The 14555-nt window shown below is 33.4% G+C and overlaps 1 protein-coding gene across 2 annotated transcripts in view; it reads right to left on the bottom strand.

Annotated features, from left to right (window-relative positions):
* The window catches only part of OTUD4 (OTU deubiquitinase 4), a 55292-nt gene that overhangs the window by 13807 nt on the left and 26930 nt on the right, over positions 1–14555 (bottom strand). For both annotated transcript variants that reach the window (XM_044680342.1, XM_044680343.1), the window contains exons 11-15: positions 13889–13980; positions 11239–11363; positions 10938–11121; positions 1784–1946; positions 232–349 (exon numbers count right to left, since the gene is read on the bottom strand). In XM_044680342.1, coding sequence (XP_044536277.1) covers positions 232–349; positions 1784–1946; positions 10938–11121; positions 11239–11363; positions 13889–13980 — 682 coding nt within the window. The remainder of the gene's footprint in view (positions 1–231; positions 350–1783; positions 1947–10937; positions 11122–11238; positions 11364–13888; positions 13981–14555) is intronic.

The following is a 14555-nucleotide window of genomic DNA, read 5'->3' as shown; positions in this document are numbered from 1 at the left end:
AGCTGTGTGATGAGGGACAAGTGATTTAACTTGTTTATCTCAGATTACATACATTTTTATATATCTTTCTACATATATGAAGACAGTAAATTGCCCCTACCTTCAAGGGTTGTTGTGGGGATCCAATGAGATGTACATAAAGCACTTAGCACAGTGCCTGACACACAGTAATTATTATATAAATGTAAGCTGTTGTTAATCATTACTATGATGATGACTACTACAACATACCTTTATCTCTTCGTTCTTCTGCATCTACTCTTCGCCTTCCTTTTCTTTCACTTCCATGTGGTTTTCTCGGCATACAAGTATTACTGGTCTGAACAGTTGCTTGTCCCACTGATGAGCTCTTAAAAATAGATACAAACAAAACTTAAGATAATGTATTAAAATTTTAACTAAAAACCCATGCAGTTTTTGCTTTTAATTTTTTGATCTAGCCATTTATACAGACATCATGTCAGTTGTGAGCTCCCACAAAACAATTTTATAGAATAGGGGTACTTTTGGCTCTCAGCAAATAGTAAATAAGGCATATTGCTTAGTTTTACAACTAAGAAAGTGAGTCTTCAAACTTGTTTTAAAATTTGGTTATCTGTATGTACCACTTACCAACACAGACAAAATACTATATACATCTGCACAGGAAACAAAGGAAAGCACATCAAGATGTCCAAGACAGTGAGAAAATGAAAGCTGCAACATTAAAGTAAAAAGCTTCTCCAATTATGTAAAAAATGCTTACCAATTTGTTAAAAGTAAGAGAATCTTTTATCTAGTAAGGAAACTCTAAACTATGTCTATTTCTCTGCATTGCTCCTGAGAAATGTTCATGAGCTCTCATGGGAACCACTGTTTGAGATCAAGGTTATTTAATTTTCTATTTGGATGGTATTCAACTAGATTCAGGAGAACTTTTTCACTTGATCCCCAAACTGGGGGAAAAGAAAAAGAAAACTACTGAGTGTAATCATCAGCTACAACTACAGAACATACTTCATTCAGCAGAAACTGCCTGAATAAACAACCTCAAACTAGATTCAAAGCCATACCAATACACAATTTTTGAACATTTAAGTGTTGTCCTTTAGAAAGAGATGTCATTTGGAGAGAAGTAGGTGAATAAAGTGATCAATTTGGAATATGAAGCATGATTAAATAATATAAATGATCATCTCGTGTGGCCAAAATTGACTTGAAACACTAAAATGTCTGGTGGTATCAAAAGTAAGTCCATAACCTCTCAGGGTAACAACTCTGAAGAGCAACACAAGGAAAGAAGTAGATCAGTTCACTGTTTTTTTTCTAACCAGTCTTGCATTTTAGTGGCAAATGGCACTAAAATGAATGGCAGGTCTACTTTACAATAAGATTAAAAATACATAACAGGGAAAGAGTTCTGGACTAGGATTTAAGATTGGGGGTGGGGGTGGGGGTGTTTCCTATTACAGACCTTGTCATAAAACTAGTTTCACAATCTTGGGTGAAAGTTTTATATCTCAGGGCCGATTCTCAATTCCTTGTTTGTAAAATGAGAGTTTTATTATATCACAATCAAGATCCCTATTGAGTATAGAATTGTTACGGTCCTACTTTATTTGTTCCAAGGCAGAAAATCAGTAAGGGCTAGGCAATGGGGCTTAAGTGACTTGCCCAGTGTCACACAGCCAGGAAGTGTGTGAGGTCACATTTGAACCCAGGACCCCCTATCTCTTAGGCCTTGCTCTTAATCCAATGAGCCACCTAGCTGCCCCAATTCTTTTCGTCACTTTTTTATACGTACAGAGAGGGCAGGAAAAGCCTGTTCATCTCTATGCTGAATTTCATACAACAAACGTGATTCTTCAAAAGCTTCTCTTTCTCTTCGCTCCTCTGGAGAAAGGCCAAAATGACTCCCATCTCTGCCAATGTGATCAGAATCTTCAATCCTCTCTCGTTCTAGTTTTCTGTAAGAGAAATTTTTGTTATTCAAAAACATTGGTAAAACCGTCTTAAGTTCCAAAAGTTATATTCATTGTTATCTACAGCCAACTACTTAATCCTAACTCTGATTCAGTCTAACATTCAGCACTCATCTGGCTGCTCTTTATGATCTTAAAAAAAAAAAAAAAAAAAAAGTGAACTTGCTTAATATTAGCCTAAATTCAGGACTCGAAAAATAGTGATATGTATTCTCCAGCCCAAAAAAGGTGTTTCTTTTGGGTTTTCTGGAGCAATTCTTCTTTCTGCACAAATAATCAAGTGTTAAATATTATCTGCTCACATTCAATCTTTAGGAGGGCAAGTTCAAATCTCACAATATTCTATATTCTTTAAGAAAAGAAATGGTCTGCAAATATACATTGGTATAGCATGAGAGAATACTAGAAAAAAAGAAAGGACATTTTTTCTGTCCATTAAAATTCTATGAAGAGGCATATAGTCATAAATGAAGATGATGTAAAAAACTTTTAAATCCCTAAAGAAAAAAATGGAAAGAAAAATAGTAGATGCTAATAGATGTATAGAGCTCTTAATTTGTTGATCCTGACCTGTAATGTATTATGTGGGGATAGTTCCTGGGTAGAAATTACTTCCACTGTTGCACATAATAACCACAACCACATCAAAAAGAGTTAAGTTGATTTAATTTTTAAAATTAATCTAAATTAAGTTTTCTTAAAATTTAAATTTTAAACTAATTTAAAGTTAATTTAAAGAGTTAATTATTAAGATAATTAACCAGGTCTTCCTGATTCTAAATCCTACCCTGTCAAGATAATATGTTTTAAATAGTTTACCATTACTAGTAAATGAAATTTCTGATACAATTAAAGAAAAAAACAAAACTTTAAGTCTCTCATTTTTGCTTCTGAAATAAAGGCACAAGCTGCATAAAATACCTCAAGTCACAATATAATAAGGTCATATAATAGAAAGTGAAAGAATCAACAATAAAAAAATCATGAACTACAAAACCTTAAGTGGTGATAACATCTGATGGGAACATAGTGATTTGGGTTATAAAAGATTAGATCAGTACCTCTCAAACTGGTCAAATGTTTATTATAACATCGTTTCTCAGATGGGATTTGGAAAGGGATTTTTATCTATATGTATAAAAATTGCATTTCCTAGGACAGCCCTTTAAAATAAGTACTGAAACTGTCACTGTGAAGTTAAGCGATTTTTTCTAGGCCACTTAACTGTATAATACAGAAGATAGTATTTAAACTTAAAGATAGTATTACCTTCTCCCCCACCTCCCATCATAGTGAAGAACTAGACATAAATTATAATTACTGGTAAACTAGGGTCATTTAGCTAGAAAAAAGGAAACTGTCTCCAAATATTTAAAAAGTATATTAAAGAAAAATTAGTCTTATTGTACCAGTCCAAAGAGAAGAACTATGAACAATGGAGAAGCCCAAGACAAATTTCGACTCAACAAAGAAATTACTACTAATCAAACTTGCTCAATGTGAAATAGGTTTCCTTGTGGTATAGTCATTTTCTCTGAATTAAAACAGCTAAAATTGGATTAAACATATACCAGAGATGCTATAGAGAGAATTTCTATACATGGAGATCTTTTAATGGAACCATATAAGGCTACTTCTAATATTAAGATATTTTGGGGGAAAAGTTCCTAGTAACTGAAATGGTTTTAGGCACTTTTAACTATCAACTGTTACAAGTTCCTCTTTTTTTTTTTTTTTAAGTTCAATTTTATTTTCAGTTCTAAATCTTTTCCTCCACTCCCTATTAAAAAAAGCAAGAAAAATAAAACCCACTGCAAATATGCAAAGACATGCAAAACAAGTTTCTGAATTGGCCACGTTTCAAGAAAAAAAAAAAAAGAAAATATTTTTCAATATTCAATCTACACTGAGTTTTCTCTTTCTGGAGGCAGGAAACATGTTTCATCATTAGTCTTATGGAATTGTGATTTATTATTGTGTTAGTAAGAATTATTCTTTCAGAGTTGATTATCTTTACAATATTGCTTTTATTGTATAAAATGTTCTTCTATTTCTCCTCATTTCCCTTTGCATCTATTTATACAAGTCTTCCCAGATTTTTCTGAATCAAATAGCTAGATCTTCATTTGCCTTTTTTTTTTTTTTTGGGGGGGGGGGGGGGTCTCAACCTTTTATTCCTCTAAATGAATTTTGTGATTTTTTTCCTGGCTCTATAATAAAGTAATCCATTGATAGTTTGGTATGGCACTGAATAATAAGCAAATTAATTCAGATAAGATTGTCAACTTTTATTGCAATACATGAGGATACTCATGAACAAATAATAATTCCCACATGTCTTTTTGTGAAGAATTGTTTCCATATAATGTAATCTTGGCAGGAAGGTGTCCAAATACCTTATTCTGTCTGCCATTGTTTTTGATAGAATTTCTCTTTTCCATCAGGGTTTTGTTGGTAACAAACAGGAACTATGATTAATTGCATAGGTTTATTTTATGTCCCATAATGTTACTGAAGTTTTTCATTATTTGATTTTTTATTTGATCTTAGATTTCTCTAAGATCATATCATCTGAAAAGTGATAAGTTTGTTTTTTGCCACTTACACTTACTCCTATATATTTTTTTCTCTTATTGGTATAGCTAGCATTTCCAGTATAATACTGAAGAGTGATGATAATAGACATTTTTGATTCTCCCATGATTTTATTGGAAAGGCTTCTAATTGATCTTCATTAAAGATGTTTGCTCTTGGTTTAGATACCACTTATTTAAGGCAAGGTCTATTTACTGCTGTACTTAATAGTGCTTCTAAGAAGAAATTAGCATTGTATTATGTCAAAAGTTCTTTCTGCATCTATTGAAATAGTCATGATTTTTGTAGTTTTATTTAATATGATGCATAATGCTTATGATTTTCCTAATATTGAACCAGTGTTGCATTTTAGATATAAATCCAAGCTGGTCAGAGTTTATAATCTTTGTGATATTTCAAATATTTTATTTAAAATTATTGCACCAATATTCATTAGGGAAATTGGTATGTAGTTCTTTTTTTCTTGTTTTTACTCTCCCTGGTTTAGTTATTGAGATCATATTTGTGTTATAGAAGGAATTTAGTCAGATTCTTTATTTATTTTTTTTTTCAAATGACATGCATAGTACAGTAATTGTTTGGTAGAAATTGTTTGCAAATCCACTAGTCTTGGGAATCCCTCCTCAACCCTTAGGGAAGTTTATTTACAGCTTGTTAAATTTTCCTAAGGTTAAGGTTACTTAAATATTTTATTTCCTGCTCTATTAAACTGGGTATGATTTATATTTTTGCAAATATTCATCCATTTCATATTTTCAGTTTTATTGGCCTCCTTTTGAACAAAATAGTTCCTAAAAATTATCTTTTTTTGTCTTCATTGACTGGAATTCACATTTTTTCATTTTTGATATTGATAATTTGGTTTTCATCCATTAAATATTAAATTAGCTACTTCCTCCCTCTCTCACAAAAACAAACTCCCCCCCCAACAACCCAGCTCCCAGTTTTTACTTTATTTTATCTCTCCTCTAATTTTCAGGGTTTCTATTTTGGTGTTTAAATACAAGTTTTTAGCTGAGGATTTTTTTTAGTTCAAGATACAATTTGTTAATCTTGTCTCTTTTACTGATGTAAGCACTTAAAGATATAATTTCCCCCCAAGTTCTGCTTTGGCTACATCCCACAAATTTGGCAGGCTGTCAAAATTGCTATCATCATCTTTAATGAAAATACTGTTTCTACAATTTGTTCTTTGACCCATACATTTTTTGGATTTGGATCATTTTTGTTCAGTCATTTCAGTTGTGGCTGATTCTTCACATCATGATTGTCACCCATGCCTTTTTTAATTTAGCTGAAGCATAATAGACAATATTACAACATAAGAGTCCCTTATTTTTATTTTTTTTGTATATCTTCTTTTTTCAAGTGTATTTCTTGTAAACAATATATTGTTGGAATCTGGTTTCTAATCCATTCTATTATCCTCTTCCATTTTATGAAGTGATTTTCTCTTTCATTCAGTTATGACAGTTAAATTCTATTTCCTTCATTTACTATTCAATTATACTTACCCTTCTATTTGTTCCCAACAAGAGAGAATTATGCTAAGGATAAAGAGAAATGTTATCATTCAAGAAAGCAATTTTTTCTTTGGAGGTAAAAAGAGGATGTCAACGAGGGACAGAAGAAAAATAATGAAGGTTCATTACAAGTGCAGATATTAGTAGTCACTTCAGCATTTCATTTGTTCTAAAGCCAAAAAATTTTAGCACTCCGGATCAGGTGTTAAAGTACATTCTCTCTTGAAATACTCTCAACCTCATCTGACTCAGATTAAAATGTAATTGATAAATATTTAATTAAGTAAAAATACAACAGAACATATGATATATTAGTATGTGGCTTTCTTAGTGAATATATGGCCATAGGGATCCTCATGTAAAGTTTAGTGACCTCTGTTTCTATCTGAGTTTGACAATATTGCTCCAGTACTTTCAAAGTAACAACGAAAAGCTGCAAGCTAAAAAATGATGGGTTAATAGTGCTAACTTAAATTTTGGCAGCTAATTTTTAAAAAATTGCCTATATATTCAAACCTGAAATTGTAAAAAATTATTCCATTATTAGCTTTTCTAAGTTTATAGTAGACTGGCCGGCCTATTACCCACAAAATGAATAAAAAGTAAAGAAAAAAGATAAAATATGTCAAAGTTAAATATTCCCTGGAATGTAAGTAGTATTTTTTTGACAAATATTAAAAACAAAGGTATAACATTGCATTTTAATTACAAATAGTTACCATTTTATTAGTTAAATTAACCTGTCATTTGATCAAATTCCCCTTCCAATTACAATCTATCCATGGCCTTCCAAAAATTTACTCCAAAAGATCCCACCCAATAATACTGGGAGGCCTCCTTTATTTTCTCTTGATATTGTGAAGTGTTATCCCACTAGTGGTCCCTCACCATAAAAGAACCCTATAAACTTTTAAAAACACATTTCTGATTTTTTTTATTCTGGCTCTCATCCTTAGTTTTAATTGTTATTAAATGTTGCTTCCTGTTCACATACATCTCATTCCTCCATTGCCTTGATCAAAGGTCAGCAACCTTTTTGGCCATGAGAGCCATAAATGCATGGAAGGAAGATGGAGGCGGAAGGTGCTGGAATATGGGGCAGGAGCTGAAGGGCCCCCTGGGGCACATCCTGGGGCTGTTTGTTTTGAATTCAGGGATGTGCTTTTTGGAAGTGTCTAGCAGACTCCCTATGGACACATGTGGGCTTTGAGACTACATTACCCATGATTCCAATGGGTTTCCGGTCTTTGGGCGTGGGGGATGTCAAAGGTCCCCACGCATAGGGCAGCTTAAATTCAGAGGGCCTAGAGAAGGTCTCTTGGTTTTCCTGAGGAGCTGGCTAGCGTGCGTGAGAGAGGATGGGCTCCAGCAGTAAATTTTAAGATAAAGATAGTCTAGCACGCTCATAAATATATCATGCCAACAAGGCCATGGCTATTAAAATATTAATTTCTCTTACACTATATGTCTTTATCATTTTTAATCGTAACAGGCTCTGCCCGGACTGGCCAGTCGGGAGGTGGAGCCAGATATGGCTCGAGAGCCATGCATTGCTGACCCCTGGCCTTGATAATCAATTTTAATTGTTTAGAGACCATTAATGTTTCTCACAGCCATACAAATACCACCAGGGGTAGGGTGGGGGGGAAGAATTCTCATTTCAGGGAGAAATTGGGGGGAAATTAAATAAGTTCTGCAATTTCCCATAGGCAATTCATTTCACTCTCTTCTTTGCTCCAGTTCTACTACTGTCTTTCAGTCTATTTGTCTAAGATATGAACAAATTCATGAATGAATTCTATAGGTTGCCAATCTCATTGCATATTATATTCTGCATAATACAGTATTCTTATAGAAGTTTAGGCCAAACTATTTTAAATGTTTTATGGACCTGTTTATATAACAATGTTCCAAGCACAATGTCACTGTCAGCAGAAAGTGGAAAAGTTCACTATCTCTAGTGAAGTCATTCTTTAACTTGGAACTGTGTTTTATTTTTTCCAAAACAGTGACAAACAACTTTGGCAAGCATGTCTTCCTGTTTTATACCTCACCTATTTAGGATAAGCAAGTTAAACAATGTTTTATCTTTCAGTAAGTCTTGCAATTTTAATGAATGCAGAAAAGAAGTCTTTTGGGAAGAAGGCTTTCAAGAAGGAATTTTCTTAAATCAAAAGCTTCTTTTTGAAATCAAAAAATTAAGTAGGATTCTATCTAATGGTAAACTGTGGCCTACACATCAACCTATTTCCTACTAATGCCTTTAAATTAAGGATGCTCCCACTGCATAGATCTTAGATAGTGTTCAGTATTCACCATGTATAGTCTTCAGATTAATTCCCCAAAGGAAATATTCATGATGTTTCAGAGTAAGGTTTTTGTGTATTCTAAAAGTGTTTAGTCTCTTTCATTCCCTGTCCCTAAATCCATATTTTCTAATGTCTCCACCTATTTCCATATGCATAAGTGAAGCTTCTGAATATCATTCCCATATGTTGAATTCGATTGGCAAAGAATAAAAATATTTTCAAATTTGTCTTTTTTTTTTTTTTTGCAAATACCTATCAACAGCACTGTGACTTGATACTCTCATATATATGCCTCCTTATCTCTTTAAAAAACTTGTCCTTGTTTTAAAGATGGAGAAAAGAGAAGTATGATGTACTAGAAAATGGCAAATGAGCCAAAGCAAAATATACTAATAGCAAAATAAATGTAACCTCATATTTTTCACCACAAAATTTTTAAAGTTAAAATAAGACATTCCATATTTTAAATAATGTTCCAAAGATTCTTTAGTTGCATTTTCTTTTAAATTACATTTTTATATTCTGATAGAGCACTGTGAAAAATGACAATACAGCAAAATACTTTCAGAACAGTCTTTTGTATGAAATTGATTTTTCCCATAGTCATCTGATTTTAATCATCTTGGAGCTGTCTAAAAATGTTGCATATTCTTTCATAAAGAATACAATACCAAATAACCATCAAAATTAGGGCAAACATTTTGTATTATCTAGTACTTATGAATTTTGTAGATATTTTTTAAAAAGCTTTTTTGACTTAAGAAACTCAAAAAGCAAAAAACAAGGGCTAATCAATAAATTCTAGTGGCTCTCCCTACTGCCTCTTGGACAAAAAGAGAAACTCTTGACATGTGAAACAATTACAACCTTGTTCAAATTTACCTTTCTGGTCTTATTATACATTTGTTACCTTCACACAGTCTGACCAGACTTGCCCATTTTGCTATTCCTCACTTAACATTTCCAATCTTTGCATAGGCCAGGATACACCATCACTTTAGAATCTATAATTTCTTACAAAGAGCAGCTCAAATACCACCTCTTACACAAGGAGTTTCCTAATCATCTCCAGCTAATGATGCTTCTCCAACTCATTACCTTGAATTCATTTGGTATATATTAAATGTGTCACTAGATGCTAAATCCCTATGGGCAGAGTATCCCATATCGGTTTGTGTATCTCTAGTACCTAATCCAATGCCTAGCATAAAAGCACATAAGAAATAGTGGCTGCCCAATCTTGGAAAGCCTAATTAAAGTACAATCCCAAGGTTTTTCTTATCAAAAGTCAAATTTGCGAACACCAAAGGTACACAGAATCATCTATTTAGAAACATAAGAGCCTTCAGAGGAAACCTAACCCAACACCCTCATTTTACAGTTGGTGAAGTAGAGAACAGTCAGAGTAACTTTCTTGGCCAAGGTCACACGAATAGAAAGTAAGAGAGGCCCTACTTGACCTCAAAGCCTTGACTCCAACTTCAGTAATCTTTCCCTTGTTCTACTCTGCCTCCCACTTAATGGACCAAGTTAAATACTCAGCAGAAATGTAATCAAAACATATGCAATTAAAATTTTTTCATTCTATCTGAATAATGTTCATCTTATTTTAAAACAGTTCTTTGATACAATATCTGTTCTCTTTCAACATCAGTTAGCAGTTATAGTAAAATTGTTGTGAATTTGCTAGAATACTAGTAGTAAACACAGAGTGAATAACACTTTCAATGGGGTTCTGACTGAGGAAAAGAAGCTATATTTTAGACATTTATTTGTGCCTGCCTTCATAATTATGATTTAGAATACTCATATTCTGTATTTAGATATATGTTTATAACAGTAAAACCTACCAAAACTTGATATGTGAATGCTTAATGAAACAAAATCCATTAAATTATTTGAAATAGTAACTTCTAACTTCTGATCTCAGCTTGTGGTATGATCCACAAAAGACTACAGCTCAAATCCTTAAACAAACTTGTCAATACTACACTTTTAGTGATGGAGTTTTTATACAAGTGAAAAAACACCATTCTCCCCACCACAAGCAATTACCATTGGCATAGAATGCAGCATGAAATATAGAGGTATAGAAAAAACTTCAGGCACATGGTAAAACACCCATTACTTAACTAAGTGACCAAAAAGAGTTTCTGGAATAATATGAAGATTATTTAAGAATAGATGGCTTGCTTTGTCAAAAGTGATGTTAAATAATCTCAATCTCTAGAGTTCCAAAATTAATCTATAAAAATTTATTTCAACAGGCAAACAAAAATTCCAGAATTCCTCTAACAAAATCAATTCCTTTCTTGCCAAGAAACGTGTCAAAAGTTTGTTAAGAAAAAATTGAGAATTTTTTTTACCTCTAAAAAATTATTTTCAAGCCTACCTCAAAGAAACAAAACTATCTTTGACACTGCAAAAATTTCTATTATAATAAAGCATTTAAAAATTATATAGGAAGTTCTTAAAAGGCACACACTCAGTAACATAATAAAAAAAAATTTTTGTTTTTCTATTTGTTTTTTTGGATCAAAGAGTTTTACCTTAGACTCTGTGAAGAAGTCCTGCTCTGTGACTTGTGCTCATTTGAGGATAGTTGGGACTGTAACCCAGAAGACTGACACGAATATGTATGCTGCCGAATTCCCACATGCTGAAGTCGAGGAGGTAGTGCTGATGGGGTTTTTATTGGCTTATTTGAATTCTTTGGCCCTCTGCAATCTATGTCTGTGACAAAATCCCCCCCACAAAAAAAGTACAAGTAACTAGCAGGAAACCATATGACTTCTCTCAAACTGAGAGGAGAGACAGGAAAAGGAGAAGAGAGAAGACCACTATTCTTACCAGGCTGAAAATGCTGTCCACCACTGGGAGGCTTTTTTATCTTCTTTCCCGAGGACACTGTGTTCCAACCTTCTATAGGAGATGCCTGTTGAAGAGGTTTGAGGCTCTTCAATGAAGAAGAATGTCTTAAAGGAATCAAGAGAATGAAAAAGATGTTATCTAGGTAATTTCTAGTAAGAATTTTTAACAGTCAATGTCTTTACGTTTTATTCTGTTTGCCACGAAAGTAAAATATGAAACTTTACTATTCTACCAAGGGTGTGATTAAAGCTAAAGAACTAGTGTCAAATTTTAAATGTTTAGCAATTCAGATGTACTTAAAATAACATCATTTCCCATAATGAATCAAATAGTGAAGCATAAGAAAATAAAACTTAAATGACTAGACAATCACAATAACAAAAAGTTAGTAGTACATTTGTGAGCTTAATTGCAATCAAATAAAAATGATTTTTTAAAAAACAGCTAATGAGGGGGTATCTGGGTAGCTCAGTGGATAAGAGTCAGGCTTAGAGATGGGAGGTCCGAGGTTCAAATCTGGCCTCAGACACTTCCCAGCTGTGTGACCCTGGGCAAGTCACTTAACCCCCATTGCCCAGCCCTTACCACTCTCCTGCCTTGGAACCAATACACAGCATTGATTCCAAAATGGAAGGTAAGGGGTTAAAAACAAAACAAAAACAAAAACCCAAAACCCAAAACCAGCTGACAATAGGGAAACTAGGTGGTTCATTGGACAGAGAGCCAGGCCTACACTAGGTTCAGAGACTTGCTGGCTGTGTGACCCTGGGCAACTCATTTGCCCCCCCCCCCCCCCCAGCCCTTACTGTTCCACTGCCTTGGAATTAATACTTATTATTGATTCTAAGATGAAGGGTGAGGGTTTAAAAAATGAATTAAAAATTTAAAAAAGCTGGGCAGCTGGGTAGCTCAGTGGAATGAGAGTCAGGCCTAGAGACAGGAAGTCCTAGGTTCAAATCTGGCCTCAGACACTTCCCAGCTTTGTGACCCTGGGCAAGTCACTTGACCCCCATTGCCCACCCTTCCCAATCTTCCACCTATGAGACAATACACCGAGGTACAAGGGTTTAAAAAAAAAATTTTAAAAAGCTATTGATCATTTCAATGTAGACTACAAATTGTGATGATACATAAACAAGTAATCCATAAATTGCTGAATACTATGTTATAGTTCTTTTTTTAAAAGTTTGGCAGAGTACTTACCAGCATTAAATCAAGTCATAATCTCTTCTCTCTGTAGCCTTATATAATGACATTCTTAAATGGAGAAGGCTAAGTATTAGACCTGTGATTTCACTGATCTAAGGATCAGATGAAGAAACTCCCTCTCCCAATATAGATTTATACATTCTCTACAACTTAAAAGAGTTCTACAGAATTATCTGGGACACTGAGAAATTAAGTGACCTGCCATGGTCAACATAGTCCAAAAAATATATGTATTTTAAACTCTCATCTTCCATCTTAGAATCAATACTGTGTATTGCTGCTAAGGCAGAAGAGTGGTAAGGGTAGGCAATGGGGGTTAAGTGACTTTCCAGGGTCACACAGCTAGGAAGTGTCTGAGGTCAAATTTGAACCCAGGACCTATCTCTAGGCCTAACTCTCAATCTACTGAGCCATCTAGCTGCCCCCCACATGCGGTATTATTAAAAAAACACAGAGGTGAGATTCAAGCCTATGTATTTCCTGACTCCAAGTTCAATATTCCTGCCATTACAACATGTTAATAAATTCACTCTCTGGAAAAGAGACATTCTACAGCCCATGTTGCAAAAAAAAAAAAAAAAAGCTGTATATAATTAAAAGCCTCAAGAACCCTGAGCTATTAAATTTTTATACTATGGGTAAAAAGTTGCAGATAATGCCTATTGTTTTTCAAACTGCATCTTTATACAAAATATAGATTATAATCCATTTTACAAATAAATAAAACAAAGGTTCGGGGTTTCAGTGATTTGTCAATAGTGACAGAACTATTTGAATGCTGAGTCTTTCTCAACTCCAGATTTAGGTGCATTTTCCCCAAGTATTAAAATGATGTTGCATATAAATGATACATGCATATATATACAAGGTCAATTTGTAAATGGGCTCATATACCTGAAAATTAACAAAAGTCTTACAAAAGTATAAAGAAAAATCAGATTTAAAGTTCAACAATTAATTTTTTAAAAACTCACCTCTGAGTAAATTATAGAACAAACCATTTGGATATTTTTTTAAAAAGTGGGAATAAACTATTCACTGAATATTGTTCTTTAATACAATAAAAAAACTTCATTGTTTAAGGACTGAATTGGCCTCAAACAGTTAGATATATCTAATCTATAATTGACAATTCTGGTCTGAAAAAAACTGCAAATGAGAAGATCCATTTGGAAGCAGTTAAGTCTTACATGAAAAGCAGCCTGTCAGAGAAGATACACATGTGTAGATATATTTCAAACTACAGCTATAGATACTATAGTGATCCCAATATGATTACTACATAGACATAGAATTAGGAGACTAATTTGCAAAGCAATTTTCTAATTATATCATCTTCACTAATCCCACTCTCCCTTAGCATATGTATGTTATGCAAAATATTATACAGAAATTGCTTTCACTTAAAACCTAAACATACTTCACTCCAAGCTCTTCTACAAAAACTGGTCCGTTCTCAGAATGTTCTTGAGTATCTGCATTTTGAAATTTTCCATTGTGATCTAAGCCCACCTGCAGAAAATAAGAGATAAAAGACTTAAAATGCATAATTCCTTTAAATACCCTTAATTATTTTTTCAGTACTATATTTATTTATATCTTCATATTCATATGCCATATGCCAAGACAGAAAGAACTGCTAACAATATTTTTGTATATGTGCGCCTTTTCCTCTTTTTTGAATCTATTTAGTAATTTCCCTGGATCAAAAGGCATATACACACAAAGACAGATACAAATATACTCACTCACACACAATTTAGTCATCATTAGGGCACAGTTCCAGATTGCTTTCCCAACTGGCTAGACCAATTCACATTTACTCTAATAGTACAGCAACGTATCTATTCTACAGACTCTTTAGCCTTATCAATTTTCTTTTTAGCCAGTTTTGCCAATCTGGTCAACATGAGATAGAAGAAAATCAAGAGGTATTTTAATCTGAGTTCTTTGTCCCCAACAAACTTTATTTTTTTAACCCTTACTTTTTGTCTTAGAATCATTACTAAGTATCTATTCCAAGGCAGATAAGCAGTAAGGGTTAAGTGACTTGTCTAGGGTTATACAGCTAAGAAATATCAGGTCGG

Source organism: Gracilinanus agilis, chromosome 6 (genome assembly GCF_016433145.1).
Source record: "Gracilinanus agilis isolate LMUSP501 chromosome 6, AgileGrace, whole genome shotgun sequence".
NCBI classification, from domain to species: domain Eukaryota; kingdom Metazoa; phylum Chordata; class Mammalia; order Didelphimorphia; family Didelphidae; genus Gracilinanus; species Gracilinanus agilis.
The sequence above is the reverse complement of the archived record's forward strand: the minus strand, read 5'-3'. Positions and strand labels throughout refer to the sequence as shown.